At 54.2% G+C, this 23,703-nt stretch overlaps 9 protein-coding genes across 9 annotated transcripts; 5 read left to right on the top strand and 4 right to left on the bottom strand.

Annotated features, from left to right (window-relative positions):
- Positions 1-25: 25 nt before the first annotated feature.
- Positions 26-2,092, bottom strand: ISF_07070 (ankyrin repeat-containing domain protein; the record flags this gene model as incomplete). The annotated part of the gene is made up of 1 exon (XM_018850674.1): positions 26-2,092. One exon carries the CDS (start codon positions 2,090-2,092, stop codon positions 26-28), a length of 2,067 nt encoding a protein of 688 aa, XP_018702319.1.
- Positions 2,093-3,515: 1,423 nt separating this feature from the next.
- Positions 3,516-4,097, top strand: ISF_07069 (Ribonuclease H2, subunit C; the record flags this gene model as incomplete). Its single annotated transcript, XM_018850673.1, has 3 exons — positions 3,516-3,603; positions 3,693-3,994; positions 4,056-4,097. 3 exons carry the CDS (start codon positions 3,516-3,518, stop codon positions 4,095-4,097), a joined length of 432 nt encoding a protein of 143 aa, XP_018702318.1.
- Positions 4,098-4,887: 790 nt separating this feature from the next.
- Positions 4,888-7,849, top strand: ISF_07068 (DNA replication licensing factor mcm6; the record flags this gene model as incomplete). Its single annotated transcript, XM_018850672.1, has 2 exons — positions 4,888-5,159; positions 5,227-7,849. The coding sequence occupies 2 exons, from the start codon at positions 4,888-4,890 to the stop codon at positions 7,847-7,849; spliced, it is 2,895 nt and encodes a 964-aa protein (XP_018702317.1).
- Positions 7,850-8,967: 1,118 nt separating this feature from the next.
- On the bottom strand, positions 8,968-12,617 carry ISF_07067 (hypothetical protein; the record flags this gene model as incomplete). The annotated part of the gene is made up of 3 exons (XM_018850671.1): positions 8,968-11,873; positions 11,941-12,418; positions 12,555-12,617. 3 exons carry the CDS (start codon positions 12,615-12,617, stop codon positions 8,968-8,970), a joined length of 3,447 nt encoding a protein of 1,148 aa, XP_018702316.1.
- Positions 12,618-14,086: 1,469 nt separating this feature from the next.
- On the bottom strand, positions 14,087-14,793 carry ISF_07066 (ATPase, F0 complex, subunit F; the record flags this gene model as incomplete). Its single annotated transcript, XM_018850670.1, has 5 exons — positions 14,087-14,112; positions 14,166-14,231; positions 14,319-14,469; positions 14,647-14,661; positions 14,746-14,793. The coding sequence occupies 5 exons, from the start codon at positions 14,791-14,793 to the stop codon at positions 14,087-14,089; spliced, it is 306 nt and encodes a 101-aa protein (XP_018702315.1).
- A 326-nt stretch (positions 14,794-15,119) lies between these two features.
- On the top strand, positions 15,120-15,856 carry ISF_07065 (NADH dehydrogenase ubiquinone Fe-S protein 4, mitochondrial; the record flags this gene model as incomplete). The annotated part of the gene is made up of 3 exons (XM_018850669.1): positions 15,120-15,307; positions 15,373-15,477; positions 15,547-15,856. 3 exons carry the CDS (start codon positions 15,120-15,122, stop codon positions 15,854-15,856), a joined length of 603 nt encoding a protein of 200 aa, XP_018702314.1.
- A 3,130-nt stretch (positions 15,857-18,986) lies between these two features.
- ISF_07064 (Fatty acid hydroxylase) lies at positions 18,987-20,033 on the top strand (the record flags this gene model as incomplete). The annotated part of the gene is made up of 1 exon (XM_018850668.1): positions 18,987-20,033. One exon carries the CDS (start codon positions 18,987-18,989, stop codon positions 20,031-20,033), a length of 1,047 nt encoding a protein of 348 aa, XP_018702313.1.
- Positions 20,034-20,866: 833 nt separating this feature from the next.
- ISF_07063 (hypothetical protein) lies at positions 20,867-21,651 on the top strand (the record flags this gene model as incomplete). Its single annotated transcript, XM_018850667.1, has 2 exons — positions 20,867-20,946; positions 21,000-21,651. The coding sequence occupies 2 exons, from the start codon at positions 20,867-20,869 to the stop codon at positions 21,649-21,651; spliced, it is 732 nt and encodes a 243-aa protein (XP_018702312.1).
- A 244-nt stretch (positions 21,652-21,895) lies between these two features.
- ISF_07062 (cell wall galactomannoprotein Mp2/allergen F17-like protein) lies at positions 21,896-22,735 on the bottom strand (the record flags this gene model as incomplete). The annotated part of the gene is made up of 1 exon (XM_018850666.1): positions 21,896-22,735. The coding sequence occupies one exon, from the start codon at positions 22,733-22,735 to the stop codon at positions 21,896-21,898; it is 840 nt and encodes a 279-aa protein (XP_018702311.1).
- Between the last annotated feature and the right edge of the window lie 968 nt (positions 22,736-23,703).

Below are 23,703 nucleotides of genomic sequence, written 5' to 3'. Positions count from 1 at the left end.
GAGTGACATCCCATCTCGCCAAGCATCAGCGGCATCCCCATTCGTCCAGGACGGTTGGGTTCTGTATGGCGCCGCCTTTTTGCCCACTCAGCCACGCCCGGCACGCCTCCAAGCGCGCGTACTCTCTCGGGCAGCCCCCGCTCGCCGCCATAATCCTGGCATCCGCAACGTCCAGCACGCTGCGACCCGCGGCGTCTCGCGCGTACACGTTGGCCCCCTCGCCGACCAGCGTCCTGACGGCGAGCTTGCGTCCGCAGCGCACCGCGACGTGCAGCGCCGTCTCGCCAGCGCGGTTGCGCGCGTTGACGCGTCCGCCGCTGTTGATCAGGGTTCTGAGAATCTCCGGGCCGATCCTGTAGTTGCCGTCCTCGGGCAGTTGCGCGGCGAACGCCATTAGCGGGGTGTTGCCGTTGGCGTCGTAGGCGTTTGGCCGGACGCCCGCGTTGAGCAGGTCCTTGAGCGATTCGAGGCGCATAGCCATGCGATTGTCCGATGAGTCCGTTTCCCTCTTGTTAACACTGCTCGCGCGACGCCTTCCGCTCGGTGTCGTGGCACCGCTGGCTATTGCTGGACTGGGAGCGCTCTCGGCCATGTTCAATGAGGAGGTTGTTCCAGTGGCCATGCTTAGGTTTGCGGTGGCCAGGCAGTGGAGGCCATTCCGTCCGTGGGTATATTCCGCTAGGGGATCTTGGAGGAGAGCTCTGTTGATAAACGTCACGAGTTGCAATTGCGTAGTCACCGCGCTATTCTCGGTAGCATGCAATGCGCCATCAAGTTGTGAGGCAGAATCCCGTGACAGGTTGTATGACATTTGTGCCACGGAAAGGTGTGGCTCCTCTCCAAAGGCATCGCGCGTATTCCACTGGACCGCGTCGGTCGGGTCGAAAATATGCTCCAAAACAGCCTGGCTGATGCCACTGGCCCGCAGTATGTGGAAAAAGTTGCGACCATAGTGGTCTTGGGCATAAATATCCAAATCGCTGCCTTGTCTCAGGGCGTGAACTAGCCCACTCATGAATTCTGTGTCCTTCATGATGTGGTGGTCCATGACGTGTAGAAATGACTGGCCAGCCGAATTCCGTTGATGTAGGATACCGCGAGATGTTGGATGTCTTATGGTGTCGTATAGCATCCCGGCGGTGCTGCGAGCAGCCACAAAATGCAGCAAGGTGTTGCCAAAAGCATCCACCTCAGAATAGTCCGACTCCAGGACTATACCGGCAAGGATACGCTCCCCTTTCTCTGTTAGGCCATTAGGTGTCACCCATGGCAAAGCCGCGGCAGGCGTTCGCAGCAAGTCTCCGGCGTCAGCAAGCAGCTGTCGACATTGACCATGCAAATCAATGCTGAGGAAGTCGCCTGGCAGCGGAAACGGCGTGCCCTCATACGGAGTTGGAGCCTCGCCGGCGTCCAGCCAATCCATGACCCCAGAATTGGATTCGGAAACGGGCGACATGTTTCTCGAATTTGGAGAGAAGCCAGGAAGTCGTCTCATTAACCCCTTGACAACCCCGCGATATGGAGAGCTATACTCAGCCAGGATGGTTCGTAGGGAAGAAGCTGACGTAGCTGTTGACGAGGATGCCATGGTGGTCCTGCGGAGGAAGGGTGCAAACAGAACCTCGTCTTCATCCTCTTTCGGATGAATGGCAGATGTTTGAGGCGACTGAAATGACTGGTATGGCGACCACTCTACCGGACCTTGATAGTAAGCCTCTGGTGATGTCGCGGCACTCCAGGAATCCATAGAGTGGAGGGGGACATCCAGGAGAGTAGGGCTGGCACCACCCTCGGACTTGAAGGGATGGGGGGGGAATCCTAGAACAGATGGTTGAGACGAAGCATGGTGGAATGAACTGTCGCTAGACCTGGAGGACATTCGGGAGGGCGAGAGGGCGAGCTGCTCGAGGCGACGGCTCATGTCCTCATTGGACCGAGGGTGCAACCATCGAGGCTCCTTGTCGAGCAATGCGTTCAAATTCTTATTCGCGGAATCGACCCCAGGCGGGTGGTTTCCAAGAGGTGACTTGTGGTGGACGACATCGACGATTTTCAGGAGCGGTAGGTTGGTGTAGAGGTATAGGCAGACCATTTTGCACTGGTGAAACCTTGTCCACTTGGCAGGGCGACCGGTGGTTGCGCTGAGGCCATGAGTAGATGGTGATCTAGACAGGCTGGGCGAGGTATTGAGGTTGGATGGGACATGGATATCTGGCGGGATAGTAAGGCTTGGAAGTGAGGGCTGTGTCATAGTTGAGTCCAGCAACGGTGTAAGTGCAAACCTGGGTGGATGCCGTATTTAACAGTTATGGTCAAGTGAGTCAAGATGTTGAGCGTTGTTGAAAGCGGAAAAATGAAAAGGCAAAATCTCTAATCAACTTGATATCTAAGCAGGGCGGCGCGTTGCATTTAAAGGAAAAAGGCGTTGAGGGAACTGCAATGCGAACAACGACAATGCCCTCTGCTTACCGTGGGCAAGGCAAGCTGGGAGGGCCTGTATTGGGGGCCAGCCGGGGCAGGTAGTAGCAAGTGAAGGGCGGGCGCGCGCATGATGAATGGAGCGGCCCGGAAGCGGAGCCAGGGTTGTTGCGAAAAGGGCTATGGCGGCAGCTGGCAGAAAAGGGAAAAGGGAAGCATCATGGCCGTCATAAGAATGTAGAATCCTCTGGTGATGAGCTTCTTGTGCTGGCATCCGTTTGTGCCTGTATGTGTGGCGGAGGGCGCCCGGAAGTCAGCCACTTTGCATAGCCACATCGTCGGGAGGGAGCGGTGGGGCGCCAGACAGTAAGTGGGAGGCAGTCAGGCCTCAGGAGGCGGCGAGGCGTTCGGCGATGCACTAATGGCAGGGCGGCATGGGCGAGGCTGAGGTGAGGCAGAAATGGAATGGGGCTCAGCAAATCTGGTGAAAGTGATGAGGATACTGGAGGCCTGTGTTCATGAACATGGACACCTGACATGCGGAGTCGTCTGTGGACGGAAGATGAAAGGTGACTCCAAGAGCCCATCTTTTTTTCCCATTTTTACACAGTTACACCACTCAAGGGTAATGCGAGGCACTTTCCAAAAGTAGGAATATAAACAGTCAGCACAAGGTACTACAGATGCCGCTTTTAAAAGTCGGGTCTCGCGCCGAATTGTATTCTTTTTTTAAGAAGAGTCTTTGTTTTTCCGATCTTTCTTATCTTTCATGTCTTCCGTGTCTTTCATCTCTTTCGTGTCTTTTATATCTTGCGTGTCTTTCTCATCTTCTTGTTCCGTCGTTTTCCACCATCTTTTATTGCTACCCTACACCTGTTCCTATCAAATGCCTTCTAGAAACGTGTGTACGGGCTTGCAACATTGTGGTGGGGCCAAGACAAGGACGCGATTGCCATGGCGCGTCCCAAGTCTTGACAAGAAAAAAACAGACAGCTATATTACAACGAGATCAAAAGAATCATATCTATGACACAATTCCTGTCAAAATGGCGAACCCTACAATAATTTCTCTTGAACAAGGCCCCGAAATAAAAAACATGACAGCTAATCTGCTGCCCTGTCACATCCATCATAATGGCTCAATCGATCCCGTCAGCGCATACTGGAAGCCCACGGACAGCACCGGTACGTACAACTGCCAACAGAAATCGGACCAGAAAAAAAGACGGCACAACAGGAAGAACCACCCACTGACGCAGCGCCATCTTCAACAGACAATAGCAAAGAAGCATACTTTCGCGGTCGAAAGCTGAAAGGCAAACCCCTGCCTCTACCTCAAGGCTACCGCGGCCTCATCGTGGAGCGAAACCCCGACAAGTTGAAAAAGGAAACGCTGCTTTCTTCCGACGATCAAGACACGAATGACGACGAAGTAGTTCCAATGGAGACTGTGGGCACGATGCGGGTGACGGGCGAGTTTGACGAAATGGTGATTTGGTCCCACGAGTCCATGGCCGCTGCTGCAGCAGACCCTTATGTGCGGAGTGTTGAGGAGTGGCTGAAAGTCTCTGATAAGGTAAGACTTACAAGCCTGCGTCAAGGTTCTTTCGCTATATGCGCAGCTCACATTGGAACAGATCCACGGCTTCGAAGACGAGACCAACGACAAGACAAAATAAGGATGACCTTTTACACTATACATGATCACTACAAGCCACACGTCATTTAACAAAGGACTCTAGTTGAAGTTCGAATAGGGATAACTATGCCCGATTGACGGGGCTCGGTCGGAATGCGCTCGCTTCCGCGCACCATTTTCCTATGGGCGTATACCCTGCTGGAAGCTGCTGGGCACACGCCAGCCATGTAGTTGCCGTGGCTACCTCATCCCGGCGATAGCTAAAACACAACTGATCTCATGGAGCAACTCATGGATGATCCCATGACAATGGAGCGGTCAATTGTCCGACTGGTGCACAGCTTGCTCATTCGGCCACTTTCTGCGCTGCCCCTCACCTCACGACAGCAAAGAGATTAGAACTAGGCCAGGGGAAAGTCAAATTTGCATACAAAAATAATAACGAGCCTCGACCCCATCACTATTTGGCTTTAAAATCCATTTTCATCCTGTCTTGCTTTACGTCGACTGCTCTGCCCTTGCCGTTAATTCCCGTACTAGCTAATCAATTAAAGTCGCGTTGAGCGCAGCCCCTCGGACGCGTCTCCGACGCGTTTCGCGTTAAGTGCTTCTCAAATGTCCCACCCACAACAACCATCTCCCATCGCAGTTCGAAGGCTTGCTTTGGGCTTCAATCATCTCTCCCCTCCCAGAAAAGCCCAGTGCCTACCCTACCTAGTACAACTCGTCGCCACTCACGTCGTCGTCTTCTTTCTACTCGTTCTCTTCAGCGAAAAACAACCAGCGAACTGATAGTCGCAGCTCACACCGCTCCCCCACCACACCTCATCATGGCTCCTTCGAGCGAGGCCGGGTTCATGATGTCGGACGCCCCGTCCATTGCGCCGCACCGACGCAACATGGGCTTCCCATCGTCCTCGTCCGCGCGCCCTCGCGGGCCGCCCTCGGAGAACCTCGGCGCCCCTAGTGAGGACGGCACCGAGGGCTTCGCCGACGACCAGGTGCCTCGCACCAGCCGTGCCAACGGCCAGGGTCACGTCCCCCGCGTGCAGGACCTTATTGGTGGTCTTGTCCAAGACCACTTTGCCGCCTTTGTTGAAAGGTAAGACTCTCTTCGGACTAGGCATGCAGAGGGGCTATTTTTACTGACAATGAATGGCCTGGTATAGCTTCGTTGAACAGCCTGTTTCTTCTGGCGCCCCCGCCTCTAGCGCAGTCACCACCGATAAATTTTATATTGCTCAAATAAAAGCCATGCGCACATTCGCTTTGTCAACATTTTACGTCGATTTCAAGCACCTTGCATCATGGGAGAATGGCAGTTTGGCCGACGGCGTCATCCGCCAGTACTACCGCTTCCTGCCCTTCATCACCGCCGCCCTCAATGGCCTCATCGCAAAGTATGAGCCTCAGTACTACCGCGACCACCGACAGCCTACATCCATGTCGAGCGCCGTATCAACCTCGGCGGCCAACCAGATGGGCTCTGGCAGCCAATCAGAGTCCACACACCGCATGAACGAGCACCAGCAGACCGACAAGCTCTTCTCCGTCGCGTTTTACAACCTACCGCTCGTCTCGCGCGTCCGTAGCCTCCGCGCCGCCAACATTGGCCAGCTGCTCTCCATCTCTGGCACGGTTACCAGAACCTCCGAGGTCCGCCCCGAACTGTCGCTCGCCACCTTTGTCTGCGAGGCCTGCCGTGCGGTGGTGCAGAACGTCGAGCAGACCTTCCGCTATACAGAACCGACACAGTGCCCCAACGCCACCTGCCAAAATCGCGTAGGATGGCAACTGGATATTCGTCGTAGCACCTTTGTCGACTGGCAAAAGGTGCGCATCCAGGAAAACAGTTCCGAGATCCCAACAGGCTCCATGCCTCGTACCATGGATGTCATCCTCCGGGGCGAAATCGTCGACCGCGCAAAGGCCGGCGAGAAGTGCATCTTCACCGGTGCCTTGATTGTCGTCCCTGACGTGAGCCAACTGGGCCTTCCCGGTTTGAAGCCGAGTGCGGTTCGCGACGACCGCGGTGCCCCGGGCGGTGAGGCTGGTGGTGCGGGCGTCAGCGGTCTCAAGGCCCTCGGTGTGCGTGATCTCACTTACAGACTAGCCTTCCTGGCCTGTATGGTCAGCCCTGATACCACCTCGGCTGGTAGAACTGCCGCTGCCGGTGCTGCCGACGCCATTGCTGCCATGACCCAGAACATCGACCCTGATGAGAAGCAAAGTGTGGAACAAGCGCAGACCACCATCCTGTCTTCCATGAACCAATCCGAGATTGAAGACCTGCGAGCGATGGTGCACGGTGAACACATCTACTCGCGCCTCGTCCAGTCGATCGCGCCGATGGTATACGGCCACGAAGTTGTTAAGAAGGGTCTCCTGCTGCAGCTCATGTCTGGTGTCCACAAGACCACCCCTGAAGGCATGCAGCTGCGCGGTGACATCAACATCTGCATCGTCGGCGACCCGTCCACCTCCAAGTCTCAGTTTCTGAAGTATATCTGCTCTTTTGCCCCGCGCGCCGTCTACACCTCGGGTAAAGCCTCGTCCGCCGCCGGTCTGACCGCCGCCGTGGTCAAGGACGAGGAAACGGGCGAGTTCACCATTGAGGCCGGTGCGCTCATGCTCGCCGACAACGGCATTTGCGCCATTGACGAGTTCGACAAGATGGACATTGCCGACCAGGTCGCCATCCACGAGGCCATGGAGCAGCAGACCATTTCCATTGCCAAGGCCGGTATCCAGGCGACCCTCAACGCGCGCACCAGTATCCTCGCAGCCGCCAACCCCGTTGGCGGCCGCTACGACCGCAAGGCTACGCTGCGCGCCAACATCAACATGTCAGCGCCCATCATGTCGCGCTTTGACCTCTTCTTCGTCGTGCTCGACGAGTGCAACGAGCGGGTCGACCGCCACCTCGCCGCGCACATCGTCGGCGTCCACCAGCACCGCGACGACGCCGTCCAGCCCGAGTTCAGCACCGAGCAGCTGCAGCGTTACATCCGCTTCGCGCGCACCTTCCGACCCGAATTCACCGACGAGTCCAAGGAGGTGCTCGTCGAGAAGTACCGCGAGCTGCGCCAGGACGACGCCCAGGGCGGCATCGGCAGGAACTCGTACCGCATCACCGTCCGCCAGCTCGAGAGCATGATCCGCCTCTCCGAGGCTATCGCCAAGGTCAACTGCGTCGAGACCATCAGCCCGGTGATGGTCGTCGAGGCGTACAACCTGCTCCGCCAGAGCATCATCTCCGTCGAGCACGAGGACGTCGAGATGGACGGTGAGGACGAGGACGGGCCCGAGAGCGGCGAGTCCCTGCGCCGCGCCGCCGCGGCCGCCTCCGGCATAGATATGGAGAACGACGGCGACGGCGACGACGATCCCGACGCCGCGATGCAGGACAGCGTGGCCGCCGTCGCAGCGTCCTCGGACCGCGCCAAGCGCAAGATCACGTACGACAAGTACATCAAGATGGTCAACATCTTCGTGCACCGCGTCAACTCGGACGAGAGCGGCACCGGCGATGGCGTCGCCAGCTCCGCCCTCGTCGCCTGGTACCTCGAGCAGGTCGAGGCCGAGCTCGCCGACGAGGATGACTACCACGCCGAGGCGGCCCTGGCCGCCATGGTCCTCAAACGCATGGTGCGCGAACGTATCCTCATGGCCCTCCGCGGTCAGGGACTCGCCGAAGGCGAGGCGGCGGCCGGCGCCTCATCGTCGTCGGCAACTGCTACCGACAAGGTTATCTACGTCATGCACCCCAACTGCGCCGTTGAAGACTTATGAGCGAAAAATCTTTGTCATGGGGGGAGTAAGACGCGGGAGGGGGGGGGGGGGGGCTTTTCAGTTAAACTTGACGGTGAACTTGTTTTTTGCGTACCTTGGCTTTATGGGATCATAAAATATGGAAAGGGTGATGATGCTTTGTTCATGACAGATGACATGTACTTTCAAGGTCCTATTTTTGTTTTACATATGAACACACACGTACTAGGTCTCCAGAGCTCATCCTGGAAGAGGACGATGAAGCGTTTCAGTCGCGGCGTTGATGACATTCCTTTACAATTGTAACAAAGATAAAAACTATTCTTCCTCGCCCCTCTTCTCTTCTTGCAATGACGTGTCTTCTGTGTCTGTGTGTCGCCGTGTCCATATTATTCGAACCGACATCACGAGCAACGAGGGGATCAAAGCCGAAACTTGCCGTGGGCTCTGTTTGTCCCTACCCTCAATTCTCCGACTTCCTGCCATCTTTCCTAACTCTTCCTCATAGGGCATGAGTTGTTTCCGTAATTCCAAAGCTCTTGGTATGCGATCCTCCCCCTTTGCAGACTATAGGCACTTGCCCACTTGCCTTGCCTTATCTGGGCTTCCATTTGATCCCCCTAGTAATATCTTAGTTCTCCCCAGAACTCCCGTTCATCACGCCCAAGGAGAAGAGGTTCGAACAACCAAGCAAGAGAAATAGTTTTGTCTCGTTCCAGTCCACATAATTATCAAGGCGAAGAACAACACATCAGAACTCTCAAAGGAAAAAAAACATATAAGAAATAGAAATGCCCGTATTGCATTACTGTTTTGCGAAAACAAAATGCGCCATGCCCCAGTTGATGATATCTTCCACCAGGAAGTGAAAGGGCAGCAGCGCACTGTGCAAAGCTGAAAACCAACACAATTGATGCATTCCGAATGAGCACATGTTCAAAGTACTCCAAAGTTGTACATTTGGGCTGGCCTATCTCCTTCCGGATGGCAGCATCGTTTCGCACCTGGATGCGTTTTTGTGTGATAGTTTTGGTATTAAACCCTGCGGCACTTTCCTATCCACACACCATATCCCGTGGCAAATCATTGATGCCGTTCACACAGCCAACAGGCTCAAAAGCGCCCAGCTGAACAGCTCACTAACTTGAGAGCTGCGTTTGAGACTGGACTCGGCTTGAGTTGCGGTTCCAGTTGTCAGAACCCTTTGCACGATAACCCCCACGACCGCCCCGACCGTGATTCGTAGGCGAGTCTCCGTGAGAGTTAGGTGCTTCTCGTTTGCCACCTCGTCCACCACCACGATGGCGAGGCGAAGGTCTGCCGTTACCACGACCGCCGCGAGAGGGGCTTGTTGTTTGGGGAAATGCGACAGTCTTTTGCCACTGCATGCCTGGGAGATGAACACGAATAATGCCAGAATTGCCGGAGTGTTCGTCGGTGACGCGGAATGGCTCCATGATGCTGCTAGCATGAACAAGGTACCGCCTAGGGAGAGGCTTCAACTGAACCACGACAGGTTGCCAAGCAGCGTCAGGAGTCTTGGTCGGAAGTCGAATTATAGGGAGAGAACCCATCTCCTGTTCCTCGAAACATTCCTCGGCCATAGGTTTAGATTCGGGTGGCTTGGGAGCAGATACGAGCCGTTGCGGTTGGCGAGGGCTTCCTGGGAGGACGACTGTTGCTGCAGTTCCTGCTCCGTTGTGGTCATAGCCAGAACGGCTAGCAACGTTCACAACGTACATTCCTATGGTCGGCTTCGGAGGTGAGACCTTATGAAGTAAGCTGTTGATACGGTCTTGCCATTGTTCCTGAGAGCTCTCTGCACTTCGTTGAGATTGATGACCGTATGGCTGTGGCCCACGGCCGTTGGGCGGTCCCTTGTTACTCCAGGCGGGCTGTTGGCGGTTGGACGGCGTCTGTTGGTGCTGGCTGGCTGAAGGTGGGAGCTTCACAATCGGCTGTGGTTTTGGCAGTGAAACCTGAGGACGTCTAGCATCGCCCTCATATGCAGGATGACCCTCCATAGTAGGCGGGGGAGCGGATGGCGAAGACGGCCTGATTGTATCTGGCGGTGAGTCAAGACGCTGCTCTCTGGCAGGGAAGAAACGGGAAGTCCGTGGTTGCGAGGATGCGTTAGCATTTTGGGCCAGCATATGTGGCGGCGCCGATCCAATGACTCCCGCAGCAACACTAGGGTTTGGCTGTTCCGCATGCCTCGGGTCTTCTCTTGGGGCCTTCCAAGCATTGACGGTATGCATCGGCACCTTGGTGGCGTTTACGACTTGGCGGGTGCCATCGCCAGGTGCATGAACTTGTCGCCAAGTTTCCTTGATCACAGGCTGAGCATCGTCCGCTGAAATACCTCTTTCAGCTAGTTGACGTTCCATATTCACGTGCTCAGCCAACCTGGTAGCATTTAGCTTCTTATCGCTATCGGCAACAGCAGCAACCCATTTGCTAGCGAGATCTGTTCCAGGACCATCATATCGAGAGCTTCGGGACCCGATAGGTGCTGTTTGCATCGCCGGTGGTAATGAAAGTGGCTGCGGGCCATTGGCAGTCTGAATTGATGTACCAGTTGCACCCGGGATTCGACCCAAGTCAGGATTGAAAGTTCCATTGCCAAGACCGCGGTCATTATCTGGGGACCCCCAAACGTTCCTCCCCAGGCCATTTGGTCCAGTTCCCCAAGCGGACAATCTGTCTGGGCGAGGACTAGTACCAGACCATGATTCAGCAGGCTGCTGTTCCTGAGTCTGCGAAAGGCGTCTTGATGTCGGATCTTTCGGGCCTGTATTGGCATGGTGTGAGACCTGTTTGTCGACCGACCTTTCACGGCGATGAATTTGGGTTGGCCTGGGTTCGTCACGACCGGGAGCGTCCTTCTTTTCGTGCTTCTTTTCTGGTGCAGGGCCAAGCGCCTCCAGCTTCTTCTGGATACGCTCCTTCAGAGCGGCCTCTTCGCGAGCGACTTCTTCTTGCCGGCGTTTTCTGGCAAGCTCAACACGTTCCTTCATCAACTTCTTCTGGTATTCAACATCGTCTTCTTGTGGCATCGGCGGCTCCGCATGTGTCAGATCTGACGTCTCCGCGTTATTCCAAAGAGGATGTTGTCGGTTAGGGCCGTTCATATTGTGCTGGGTATAACGCCCTTCGTTTGAGCCAGAAAATGATGGCCGCCGGTGGCCACGATCGTCGGAAGGGTAATGTGACTGTCCCTCACCGGCGCGAGCACCGCGCTGGAGAAAACCACTGCCACCGCTAACATTAGACGATGCTCGTCTTCGGTTGAAAGAGCCGTCGTGGCTAGTCCGGCTCGTTTGAAAAGCGCTAGACGGCTCTGGATGGTCATTGGCTTGACGCTGGAGAACGGCAAGCTGTCTGCTCGAATGATCGGAGAGCATCGATCCACGGCGGTCTGGGACAGGCTCAAGTCGTCCAGACTGGGAGTTGTAGAGCTCACGGCCACCGCTACCGGCATGGCTGTCTCTCCACGAGGAACGGTTGAAATCATCTGCAGCAATTTCCTTAGGCGGGGGAGCCATCATTTTTAGAGGCGATGGCTCCTTGTATGAGCCCCGAGGTGACCCCGTTGATTCACTCCAGGGCTGCTGTGGCCGCTCGACGGGAGGTAGCTGGGCCCAAGGAGACTTGGCCGGAGCCGGTGGCTGTGGTGGCTTTGCAACAAGAGCTGGGCGATCTTGGGTGGCACCCTTCAGAACGAGACCTTTTCCGGAAGGTAGGCCGGCAGGTTTTGGTATTGTGTATTCTGATTGGGGAGTTCGGCCGGGTACCTCGTGTTTCGGGTTAAATCGATCTTGAGAGCCATGAGAGACATCCTCTTGTGGTGGATGTTCGTCGGGATGCGGCAGTTTCGTTTTTGTCCCATCGCCCCATGTGATTGCTTCTGGAGCCCAGTCGTCGTCGTCGTCGTCAATATCAGCCCATTTGTTTTGCCCTTGTGCATCGTCTTCATTAAGGCGACTAGCCATATGAATACCGTATTTCTTGAGCTCCTCATCGGTAAATTTCTTGGGCTCTGGCGCTATTGACAAGGTCAGTTACCGAGTTTTGCTATGCTTGAGAGGTTAAGTAGCGATGGCGATACATACGTCGATTCTTGTTCCAAACCGCGTTTGCATCTGGTACGGACCCTGACTTGCTACCGTTCGTGGCAGTGAAACGCGGCACCGAATCTCTCGCGCCGTTGCCAGCCTTGGCGACAAGCCTGGGTCGAGATGCTGATATAGCTGATGATCCAGGAGGGGGTGTATTGGAGCCTCCCGAGGGCCGTTCTGTTGTTCTTGAGACTATACTCGAGCTGTTCGCCTTGGCGGCCAAGAACGTCTTGTTGACGGAGACAGCCTTGAACATGGCGGGCTTCTTCGCGGCAGAGCCGGTTCTGCTGTGACTCTTTTCACCATCCTTTGCTCGCGACGCTTCCGTGTCGGATCCGCCGCTCACACTAACGTCGGTGGAATGTAATTGCTCTTCGACACTGGTGATGCGCTTGTTGGCTATATCCTCGATGTTGTGGAAGCCGCCGTTTAAAGCCGAGTAATCGACGCCATGCTGGGCACCGTTCGGATGCTAGACAAAAAGGTGGCATGTTAGAATGTTGTGCTTCGTGTCAAGATGGCGGCAGCCGCAGTCGACCGTTTGCCGAAGCTGAAGCGATGGCGCAAACCGCAAACGCAAATCTGCTTTCGCCACGGGCAGCACTTACGTTGTTTAGTTGGTGCGAGACGGAAACTTCAGCTAGCTTGTTAAATGCAGGCTCTGTGGCCATCATCCGTCCTTGAATACAGGCGTGCGCCGCTCGCGAGGGGGACGACGACTGCTGGCTCAGGTCGTCGGTGGACAGAAGCTTCTCAGCTACGGGGCAGCGCAACAATAGAGACTGGAGACGAAGAGGCGGCGGACGGTAAGGGTTTCCCGGTCGGTGATGGTGGTTTTCTAATCTGATAATGCGAATTAAGGGTTCGCAGACGATGGAACACGGTCGCAGGTGGCAGGGCGGTGCCTCTGGTCGAGAGTCTCGAATTGTTTCTAGGTATGGGGAGCGTCGCCAGGTGCCAGGTGTGACTAAGGCAGGGTGAGATACCGCTTGCAATGGAGGTTCCTGCTTTTACTGCGGCTGGACAACATACTTTGGGCCCCGTGCACGAATCAGGACTAGCGTGCTGTCTTAGCTGCTTCAAGCAACGCCGCCTAAAAAAAGCACCATTCGCTGAGCGGTAGTCAGGTGACACTTTTGAAGCGCCCGTTTCCGCGGGTGAATCAAAAAGTTGTTGATATTTCGGACAGAGGTAATTCACCTATTTCGATTGCGTGAGTTACCTTCTCGGATATCACTGCTGAATGATTACTTGACTGGAACAATAGTGTACTTCGGTAACTCGCCACGGTAGGTCCTTAATGATTTGCTCAGAATTACTTGAACTCCACTGTATCAAGCCGCAGCTCCAGCAGCCGCCGACAGCAGCAATAATGCCACCAACTTGGGCAAACTGCACCACGCAGTCAGCTTGTTTGTGTTTGAAGTGTAACTTTTGCATGAAATGCAAAAGACATCCGTATATAGCAGCCAAAACGCTGAAAGGAGGCATTATAGCTGTTGCATTATCCCCGTTTCGCTTTTCTTTCACACGGCGCCCGTAAATCACGCTCATGCAGCACACCGTGTATCTCGTGTTGCATGACCTGTGCTGCCTCAGCCACCATCTTTTGACCACTCGTCTTTCATATCTCTCCAATGCCCGTCTTACTGATGCACCACGACTTGCACGGCTCTGCCGATGAACAAAACCCTTGCAGGAGCGGTGTATCATGCGTGCACGTCATGGCCCATTTTATCGTCAAACCATTGCGGCCCAACTGCGTTGTCCCCTCAATGACCCGTGTCCATCTCCACGCAAGTATATAGCCTGTACTATCCCAGGGTGACATATCTTGACACACCTGCGCTTGAGTGTTTTCTTCTTTGCTCCTGATTAATTGGCTCGCTCGTCCTGTCGTGAATAGGTACCTAGCCAATAGATTGCACGACGAATATACAGGCCACAGTAGCCAGCATCTGATAGAGCTTGCAATATATAATGTGCACCATTTAAACTATCACGAGGCCGAATGTTTCCAACGTTGTTTGAATTGTTACAAAAGGAAGTACAGGTGTGGCATGACAACACCCTCTAGGAGTCTATTTACACAGCCCTTCTGTTGTCACCGAATGCTCTTCGCTTTATCGAGTGAGCTCGCCTAGTGAGCGTTATTCTTGTGGTGGCCTGCACGTCATCGGTCAGTCGAGAATTCTTTCGTCTGTCAAGAATTATCTTACGCAGGTGGAAGTAGTAGTTCTGGGCGTAGCCAATGCCGACAAGGAAGACAATAGCGTGGATGATAGCTAGGCAAAATGTCAGCAAAAGGGTCCTTGCATGCAGCCTCAAGACTTCTGGTAAGAAGCCCGAGCTTCGCAGACGATAATCCATACGGGTAGCAGATGCCTTCTTGCCAAAGTAGCGGGCCTGGTAGCGACCAAGAAGACCCTTGGCCTTGGCCTCAGGGGCGGCACCACGAGGAAGCTTCTCGTAGAAACTGACAACACGCTGCATGCGCAGAGCGTCAGGGGCGCCACCAATAGCCTAATTGTTCCCTCGAGTTAGCGTCGTCGATTGTTGACTTTGTCGTGGTTGCGCCGATGCCGTAAGCTGCGACATGTTCGGCGCGTCTCGGCGATAGATCAATGGGTCATTGACTGGCATTTTGCGTCGCCGGCGTCGCGAACAAGCTATCGGAAGTAGATAGACAGGGTTTCGTACCTTAGGAGAGGCGACCTGTGACAGGTCTAGTTAGCAATTGGGTCATCAAGACGAGCTCCGGGACATGACGGGGGCCTAGCAAAAAATGGCGTTGCTCACCTTTGGGGGGATGAGGGTGGAAAGACCACGGCGAGTGACGAAGCTCATAATGTCGGTGGTTGGCTGAAGGTCGAGTAGGGTGCACTTAAATTAATTTTTCCTGCCACTTCGTTCCGTCGACGGTCGTGGGAGCTGCTCAATTTCAGATGGTCTTGCGGGTTGAGGGTATTGGTGGTTCTGCTGCTTGCAAGCTAAAGAGTCGCCGTTCCGAAAAGCATTCGTCCCGGCAAAACGTCGCTCCATTGTCAGCCAATCAGCACCCACCCTTAGCTGCTTTGCGTCGCAGTACCCATCTCAACGTCGCACTTGCTCATCTCGACAGCAAAAAAGGGCCTCTCTCTCGTCGTCAATTGAGCGGCAGCAACAATCCAATCATGGCTGCTCTCCGATCTCAGGGCATTGCCCGCATCCTGCGAAGCGCCGCCGCGCCGCGCCTGGCCGTGCCCATGGCCACCCAGCGCCTCCAAAGCTCCGTCGCGAAGAGCGCCGAGAAGGAGGTTACTGGCACGCCCGCCGCCCCCAACCAGCCCGACTTCGACACTCCTCACGACAAGGCCACCTCGTGAGCGCCTGCCCGAGAGCTTAAAGATCTTAATAATTTTGCAACGGTGCTGACCAATGCCGCAGGACCTTTACACCCGTGCCCAGATCGGTTCAGGACGGCACCGACGACGTCCGGTCCGCCGCCGTCACTTCCGGCGCTCCTATGGAGCTCCAGGCTCGTACCGTCAGGTAGGTCTCCTGTATACCGTGTTGGGCACTTGTAGTCAAACGCGGAGGTGTCATTCTAACCACTTGCAGAATATACAAGGAGTCCAAGGCCGCTACACAGTCCGGGACCTGGAGGGGCCACGATTGGCGCATGGACTGGGACATTCTTCCCAAGGGCCACCGCTGGGAGAACCCTCTGATGGGATGGCAGTCTTCGGGGGATTACATGCAGGGCACGCACCTCAGCTTCGAGACCAAAGAAGATGCCATTCACTTTGCTGAGAAGCAGGGCTACGAATTCTTCGTGCAGGAGCCCAACACCCGCAAGTTCACTCCGAAAGCGTACGCCAACAACTTCCTATACAGTGCCCGCAAGCTCAAGCACATCCGCACGAAGTAGATTGCGATGCCTTTGTTTTGAAAGACTGTGTAAGAATCTCATTTGTTTAATCTACAAGTCCCTTTCATGCTTCCTGCGTTGATACCATTAAATGTGATTATGAACACTGAGGAGGCACAATCGATGGGTATTAGCATTGGAACGTAAAAGAGGTTCAAGAATTGCCGCTATAGAGACGAGGTATAAAAATAGGCTGCAAATGTAGCATGCACGGCACGGAGCACCGTGTAGCCTAATCCAAACTCCAGTGAACTGCCACGCAGAAAATTCACAATGTACACGGCCAGTCGCAGACCAGAGAGTCAGAAAAACCAAGAAAACGCCAGTCCAAATCATAATCATGTTCATCATACCGTCACCATGGGTTCGTGTCCGTTGTCAGTGTTCGCATAGCGTCGATCCTCGTTCTCAGCAGTCAGGCTTACGTCTAGCCGCTCAGGTAAACTGATGCCGCGATCCCGAGCTGCAGATTCTGCCCAAGCCCGCATTTTGACAAGCTGGCGGATCGCCGCCTCGCGCCGGCGTGATTGGTGTCGTAGAATAGCGCGATTAACATTATCAGCAGCGTCGCGGCGAAGCTCAGGATTCAACAACGCGGCTAGTTGGGGTTCAAGAGCGTCAGGGGAAAACAGTAAGAGAGCCATTGTTTTCTCAAGTTCATCAAGAAATCGAGAGTTTGTAGGTGCACGAGGGCCTAGCTGCTCCGTGGCAAACTTCAGCGCTGGGCTGATGTCGCCTCCCGTAGCGTTACACGTCCTTATTAACTCGACAAGCTGCAAACGCAGCAGAGAGAAGTGCAACGCCTTATCTCCATCTAGTATCTGCGTTCGCTTGTTAGCGTTGGCTCGACCGCGAAGCAACGATATAAATGTGAGTGAGGGTGTGAAATCATTAAAAAGTGGTTGTTTATCATCACGGACCGATGCCGGTCCATATGCGTGGTGCATGTATAACTCTTGTTTTAATCATGTAAAGGGATGACTCGAGAAGCAATATGGCTTACCTGCGGGTCCAATTCGTTGAGCATCTGGATGGCGGATTCAATGTTTCCACTATGAATACAATTTTGTATTTCTTGGCGGATACGAATTGAACCGATGTCTTGCTGAGGCTGCAAATTTGCCTCTTTGGAAAACTTTGCAGCCGCATTGGGGTAGCCTTCCATTGTCAGGTAGTCTAGGATCAAGGCGTTGATATCACTAATGATGCGATCGTTAGCTGCGTCGCAAGGCAATGCGTAAGAAAGTATGTGTGGAAAGGTTTGCCAGTCAGGAAAGAAGATAGATATCGGTTTCTCCGCATTAATATCTAGGAGAGATTCCCATTTGATACAATCATCATTTTAGGCAAGATGTGCTGGGCCGGAAAAATTGGTTGGTTTACCTTTTCGGTGATTTGATTTCGTCGACGCGTCTTTCGAAGGCGTGCTTCGCCGACCCGGCGGCCAGGAAAGACGAAGACTGAAAGCAAGAGTTAGCAACTAGTTGCAAAGCCGATGTTTCACAAGAGCCTCGTACCATGATGAAGATTGACGCTGATGGTTGGGGGTGATGAGCAGAACGCGCGGCAGCTCCTCACTAGGCCAGCTGGCGAGGTCACAGGTTTCTATCGACTTTGCATGTGTCAAAGCTGAAGAAGAGGGATCTGCAGCATGCAGTCGTCCTCTCAAGCCATGGAGATGCTTTGGAGAAAGGAACCGGTTGGTTCGACGAGGTGAAAAGCTGGTTGTGGAGGGGAGAGAGCAAGCCAGCGCGAAGTGGATTGAAGCAAATAGAAAATCCGGAAGGCGAGTTAAAGCGTTCCGAGCTAAAGGGTAGGGCCCATAGTTTGCCGAGCTGTGTGGAAGAACGTTGCCAAGAAAACCGAACGCGCACGCGAAGACGTGGAAGGTCAAAAAATCTTGGGTATCTCAAATTGAACGCGAAATAGCCGCATGGGATCCCCGGCCGAGTTTTTAAAGTTCGGATCATTTTACGCGGCTGCAAATTGCAGATATTACTGCCGTTGAAACCACCATTTGTCACGCACGCTGCCAGGAAAACCAACTGCAACTCCCGAGTTCCGCCGCTAATACTGAAATCACGCCTAGGCCATTTGGGCGTTCTCCAAAGACCAACAACCAGAGGTCATACAGGTGCGACCTCAGCCTTATTTATTAGCTAGCCGTATCCTAGGGCTGAATCAGGAAGGGCTGATCTAGGTACATAATGAAATAAATAATGATTTCACTGTTTTTAGCCTCCTCAAGATTGCGGAAGCACGCCGCCAAGAATTATTAGTCCAGCAGCGACCCCGCCCAACGACGGGCAAGTGAACCTCGGCTCATCAACAACGCGTGGCAAGACTGGTTGTGGCAAATTACAACACGCCGTCATTCTATCTCTTGCTGGGTAGGGTTTGCGATTAGCGAGGGGGTGATCTGTTGGCGGATTATATGTGGCTTTGGCCTACCAACATCGTGGCTGTGCCTCCTGGCAACATCGCTCTGCAGATAGCTCTTTGCCTTAGAGATGGTGTTCCCTTTTACAAGAATGCTGAGTTTCACTTAAGAGAGATTAGGTAGCCTGTAGGCCAGGTGTTTGTATGAGCTCCCAACTTGCTTTTACTTTATACTAAACTGCTTATCGACATGGCAGCGAGTGAGCTACCCAACAGGGTAGCCGAAATAGCACTCTGCCAAATCTCCTTGGCCAAGCGTTAGCATTGCGCTCGAAGAAGGACCTTATCTTGGCTCAATTAGCCTGTCGTCTGTTCTTAGCCGTAAGCTCTATATCGCTGCCCAGCAAATCATTCGCGAGGGCTGCCGATTATGCCGAGGCACTACATGTGACGTACGTCAACGCCCGAATGAAGGCGTGCGAATTTTACGCGCGGCGATTCGTATGCCTCGGAAAAGCGGTGAAATCATGCTGCAGTTGTAAGTATTGTGCGGCAAGACAGCTCTGTTTCAATTCTCACCCGCATTGCGTGGTTTGCCGATGGATATAAGGCGACTTGGCCACCCGAAGGGACGGCTTGATGAAAGGCTCTTACCTGACAAACCAGACTCTTTTCCCTCTACATACACGGTGAAAGAGCAGCAACTTCTTTCTTTGTCTTTTCTGCTCCCGAAATAAGATCCACTGTCAAGATGAGCGTACAACGAAACCCCAAGGACTCCATCGCGTCCACCTGGAGGGGAAAAGACCGGTCGCAATGGAACATTTTCCACTGGGCATACGAAATACTTCGTCTCCATCACGTCGACCTCGACAAGCAGATCCCGGTGCATCCAAAGACCGACAAGGTGCCGTACTTGAACGACTGGTACCAGCATCGGTGGATTCTCGCGCACGCCTTTGCGCCCCTCCTGCTGCACCACTGCTACTACCTCTACACCGGCCACAACTTGACCATGTGGCAGGCTGTCGTGTTTTACAGCCTTGCCTTCAAGCTCAATGCGATCCGCGAACTGCACATTCTGCGCCAGCTTGGCGAGCAAATTGGCTTTCTCGACGGCGACGTTCACGAGCGCGACGGTGTACCCGACAACAGCGTCTTCCAGGTCTTTTGGTCGCTTGTGTCGACGTCTACTTTCCGGCCAGTCTTTACGGTCTTTCTGGCCTATCAGACCAGCAAAGCCCCCGCTACCATGCAACTCTACCTGCTACCCCTTGAGACGGGACTCTACGCAATCATCCTTGACTTTTGGTTCTACTGGTATCATCGGCTGATGCACACTGTGGAGGGGCTTTGGCAGTACCATCGCACTCACCACCTGACCAAGCACCCAAACCCGCTCCTCACCCTATACGCCGACACCGAGCAAGAGATCTTTGACATTGCCGGCATTCCGTTGCTAGCCTACTTCACCATGAAGTTGATAGGCTTTCCCATGGGCTTTTACGAGTGGTGGGTGTGCCATCAGTACATTGTCTTCGCCGAGTTGGCCGGTCACAGTGGTCTGCGTATGGCCGCCACGCCGCCAAATCCGTTCAATTGGCTGCTGCGCATCTACTCGGCGGAACTCATCATCGAAGACCATGATCTGCATCACCGAAAGGGGTGGAAGACCAGTGCCAACTATGGCAAGCAGACGAGGTTGTGGGACCGCATTTTTGGAACCTGTCGCGATCGGATCGAGTGTCACGACGAGAACATTGAATGGACTACACAGATTACGATGCCGATCTTTTAATATGGCGTGTTTGTTGGGGAAGACGAGAAGGGGCGGGTGGACGCGAACCAAGTTTGCACGTTTGGTGCTAATGAAGACTTCGGGATTTCTAAAGATTGGGCAATTAAGATATAGAAGAAGAGACTTAGAAACATAGACTAATGGGTTTTTGTTGTCAATCACGCAAATTATCACACAGAGCAGCCATCGAGTTGCCATCAAGACTCGATGATTTCCATTTTCGCTTCATTCTAGCCATGATGGTTGTGATTCTCAAAAACAGCGCAACCCACGGCCATTCACTTGGTGCCTGCTGTTCTCGATATCCGAAGGTGAGTTGTCCCCGAAATTTCGTTGAGGAGTGTCATCAAAAAGTGCTGCCAACCTGTGTGGCCCTACCGGGATATACAGGGAAGTTCTGACATGTGATATTTGACGTGAGTCACTCACACAAAAGACAATGAATCGTTCTGCAAGGACATGGAGACATGTGACGCGAATGAATTAGAGTAAGGTAATGCATTTTCCAAATGACGCGGCATCGACGGCATGGTCCGATCAATACAAGGCGACACGTAGGGCTACACGCACACGTCTGTGCGTCTCAACACTTTGAGGTTGGAATTGACTGAGGCCGCATTGCAGGGTGAAGACAGCATATGTAGGTGTACACGAGTACACGAATTTGACGCCGAAGATTCTAGTCAGTGTATTATTTTGATTATTTAAAACGTTGCCTTCCCAGCAATCTCCCGCTCTCCTGCAGTTCACCTTTAACTCGGATCATCAGAACAGGAACTGCCTCTCAACATTTCGCCATCAATCCACCATACAACTGTGGAGCTTCTTACAAAATGAACGCAATCACCCAAGCCATTCTGAACAAGAGCAAGTTGGAGATTGAGTTGATCAAGATCACCAATGCCACACACAGGTAAAGCAAGCAACCGAGACTCTGTTGACGCACATGGACTTACCCTGTAGCAGCTCGTTCGTGATGTCCTTGAAAGGCAAAGCGACAAAGATCGGTGTGGCTACGGCCATAATTTCGGAAATGACTGTGGATTTAGTAGGGCCACAAGGTGCATTTGGCCGTTTAAACGTGCCTTCCATCAAGATGGGCTCGCTCGGCGCGACCATCACAATCGTTGACCAACTGATCAACATCATCGACATGGGCGCCTTCCAGGCTTTTGTTGCAGCCATCATGAAAGAGGAGGATTTGACTTTGCGACTGGAAAACGGCCACGCCACGGTCAAAGCAATGGGGATGAAGTCTATCATTGTCTATCACAAGGTGCTCCATCTCAAAGGTCTCAAGTCGCTGCAGAGCACCCTGGTTAAGGAGGAGGTGGGTACAGATGGCGTGAGGAGCAGCACCATTTCCTTGATGAACCCGTCTCAGTTTGAAGTCGATCTGGGCACCGTGGTGTATGAGGTCCAGGACAAGAATGGGAAACGAATTGGGGAGCAAAAAGGAGCAACGTATGTGCCGCGTGGCGCATCGAGCCTGGCTTTGTGTGGTGCTGTCACGGGCGAGGTACTCGGTGGCGAGACAAGATTTGTCGGGGTGGACGTCGAAGAGGAAAACTGGATAAAGCAGATTATGAGAAGTATTGAAGTAGTGGTGACTGTCTAGATAGTAATCTTCTTTTAAATTTAAAAATGACAATATGAAGACCGATGAAGTACATACAAACATGACAGCAATGACTTTATAAACACAGATGTTGTAGTAATAACTATACCAAGAAACTATATAGCCATGGTTCTCTACATCTTTTGGCAATTCTTATCTAACGTAGAAGTAAAAAATTCTCTCATTTGCCTGAACCAGGTATGCCTTGATGCCGCTCACTCACACGCGACGGCCGCTTTCCGCCTTACCACGGCAGCTTGGAGCCGGTCGGGCAAGCCTTGGTGGTGGTCGTGACGGTGACGGGGGCGCTCTTGGTGCAGGTGGGGGTGGGAGTGCAGTCCTTGGTGTCGGTGGAGGTGACGGTGACGGTCTCGGCGGCCGGGCAGGTGCCGTTGCCGGGGCCGGGGGCGGTGGTGGTGGGGATGCCGGGCTTGGTGGTGGTGGTAGGGACGGTGGGAGCGGAGGTGGTCACGGGCGGCTTGGTGGAGGTGGGCGCGGCCGTGGTGGTGGCGGGGGGAGTGGAGGAGGCCGGGCCGGTGGTGGTCGGGCTGCCGCCGCCGGTGTTGACGCAGTTGGCGGCGCTGAAGAGGTCGACGGCGGCGGCAAGGTCCTGCTGGAGGGGCGCGACGAGGCTCTGGGCGATGGACTGGGCAGCGGCGGGCACCTTGGAGACGATCGTCTTGATGAGGGCGTTGGAGGCGGTCTGGAGGTCGGTGACCTGCAGGCGGGTGACGTCGCAGAGGCCGGCGGCGGCGAGGGCGGCCTTCTTGTCCTTCATGGTGGCCAGGAGCGCGTCGCCCTTGGTCTGCAGGTCCTTGGAGGGCCCGGTCAGGGCGAGCGCGTCGGTGAGGCTGAGCGGCGCGACGGCCTGCACCTTGGCGTCGCCGTCCTTGAGGTCCTGGATGGCCTTGTTGGAGGCGTCGAGGAGCGCGGACGGGTCGCCGCTGAAGCCCTTGGCGGCCGTGTTGAGGCCGTCGAGGTCGGTGCCGACCTGGCCAAGCACGCCGGTGATGACGGACACGTCGCGGCGGACGACGCTGGCAGCAACGCCGGTGGCGAGGGCGACCAGGGTGAGGAACTTCATTGTGGGAACGGGAGGTTGGTGAGTGTCTTGGAGAAGATGAGAGATTTTGTGGAGTGAGGGAAGAGAAGCTGTGATCTGCGGAACTGCCTGGGCTGTTGCTGTTGTCCTAGGATTGTAGAGCAGAAGATTGATGCCTTCTTATACATCTCACTTCAGTGACTTGGCTGGCTGCTAGACTCGACGAGGCCACAGACATGTGGGCTCAATGATTAGCCGAGATGGAAGCCCAGTTACGCCAAGCTGAAAATGCAATTGAAGGTACGTCCAAGTGCTTTCCGGTCACCATCGTACTCCTTGTGCTCGATCAGAGCACGTTCCTCTCGGTTCTCGTCGACCGGACGCGAACTCGGTGCCAGCCCCGGCGTGGCTGGACCCCGGCAGTTCAGCGTGTAAGTCGACTGCCCCTCCCCTTCCCCTACCTGAAGCTTCTCCGGAGAAATAGCGCGCCATCTCTCAGAATGCGGGGAAGTTGGAGCAAGGCAAATGGAGCTGCTTCTGGGGAAATCGCCACATATGATTAGTCGTTGCGGCATGAACGGGCCGCCTGTGCTGGATGCAGGTTCCTGGGCGCTGCGCCCAGAACCTGCACCAGGTTGCCTTGTTCTTTTACGGTCGATTTTACTGGGATCAAACAATAGCTTCCACCCAATAAGGCAATGGCAAGAAAGTGGCGTAGCAATGGCGGGGAGGGGGGGTGTGCCTGTCGGTACATATGTATGCGCACAGATGTCTTCCGTGGCTGGCACATATGTGACAATGGGTGTTTGATCGCCGAGGCATGCTGGAGTGAATGTAGCTCCATTTCTTCACGAGACGGATATGCTTATTCGATTATGGGTAAAATGTCTTGTTTTTCGGACTCACATCCCAGAACATGAACGACCATGGTCGTACTGGGATGTAAGACAGAGAGATGGATGGTCGGATGTAAGACAGCGAGATGGATGGTCGGTTGACAACTCTGACAC

The sequence above is a fragment of the Cordyceps fumosorosea genome, assembly GCF_001636725.1.
Source record: "Cordyceps fumosorosea ARSEF 2679 chromosome Unknown scaffold_19, whole genome shotgun sequence".
NCBI classification, from domain to species: domain Eukaryota; kingdom Fungi; phylum Ascomycota; class Sordariomycetes; order Hypocreales; family Cordycipitaceae; genus Cordyceps; species Cordyceps fumosorosea.
The sequence above is the reverse complement of the archived record's forward strand: the minus strand, read 5'-3'. Positions and strand labels throughout refer to the sequence as shown.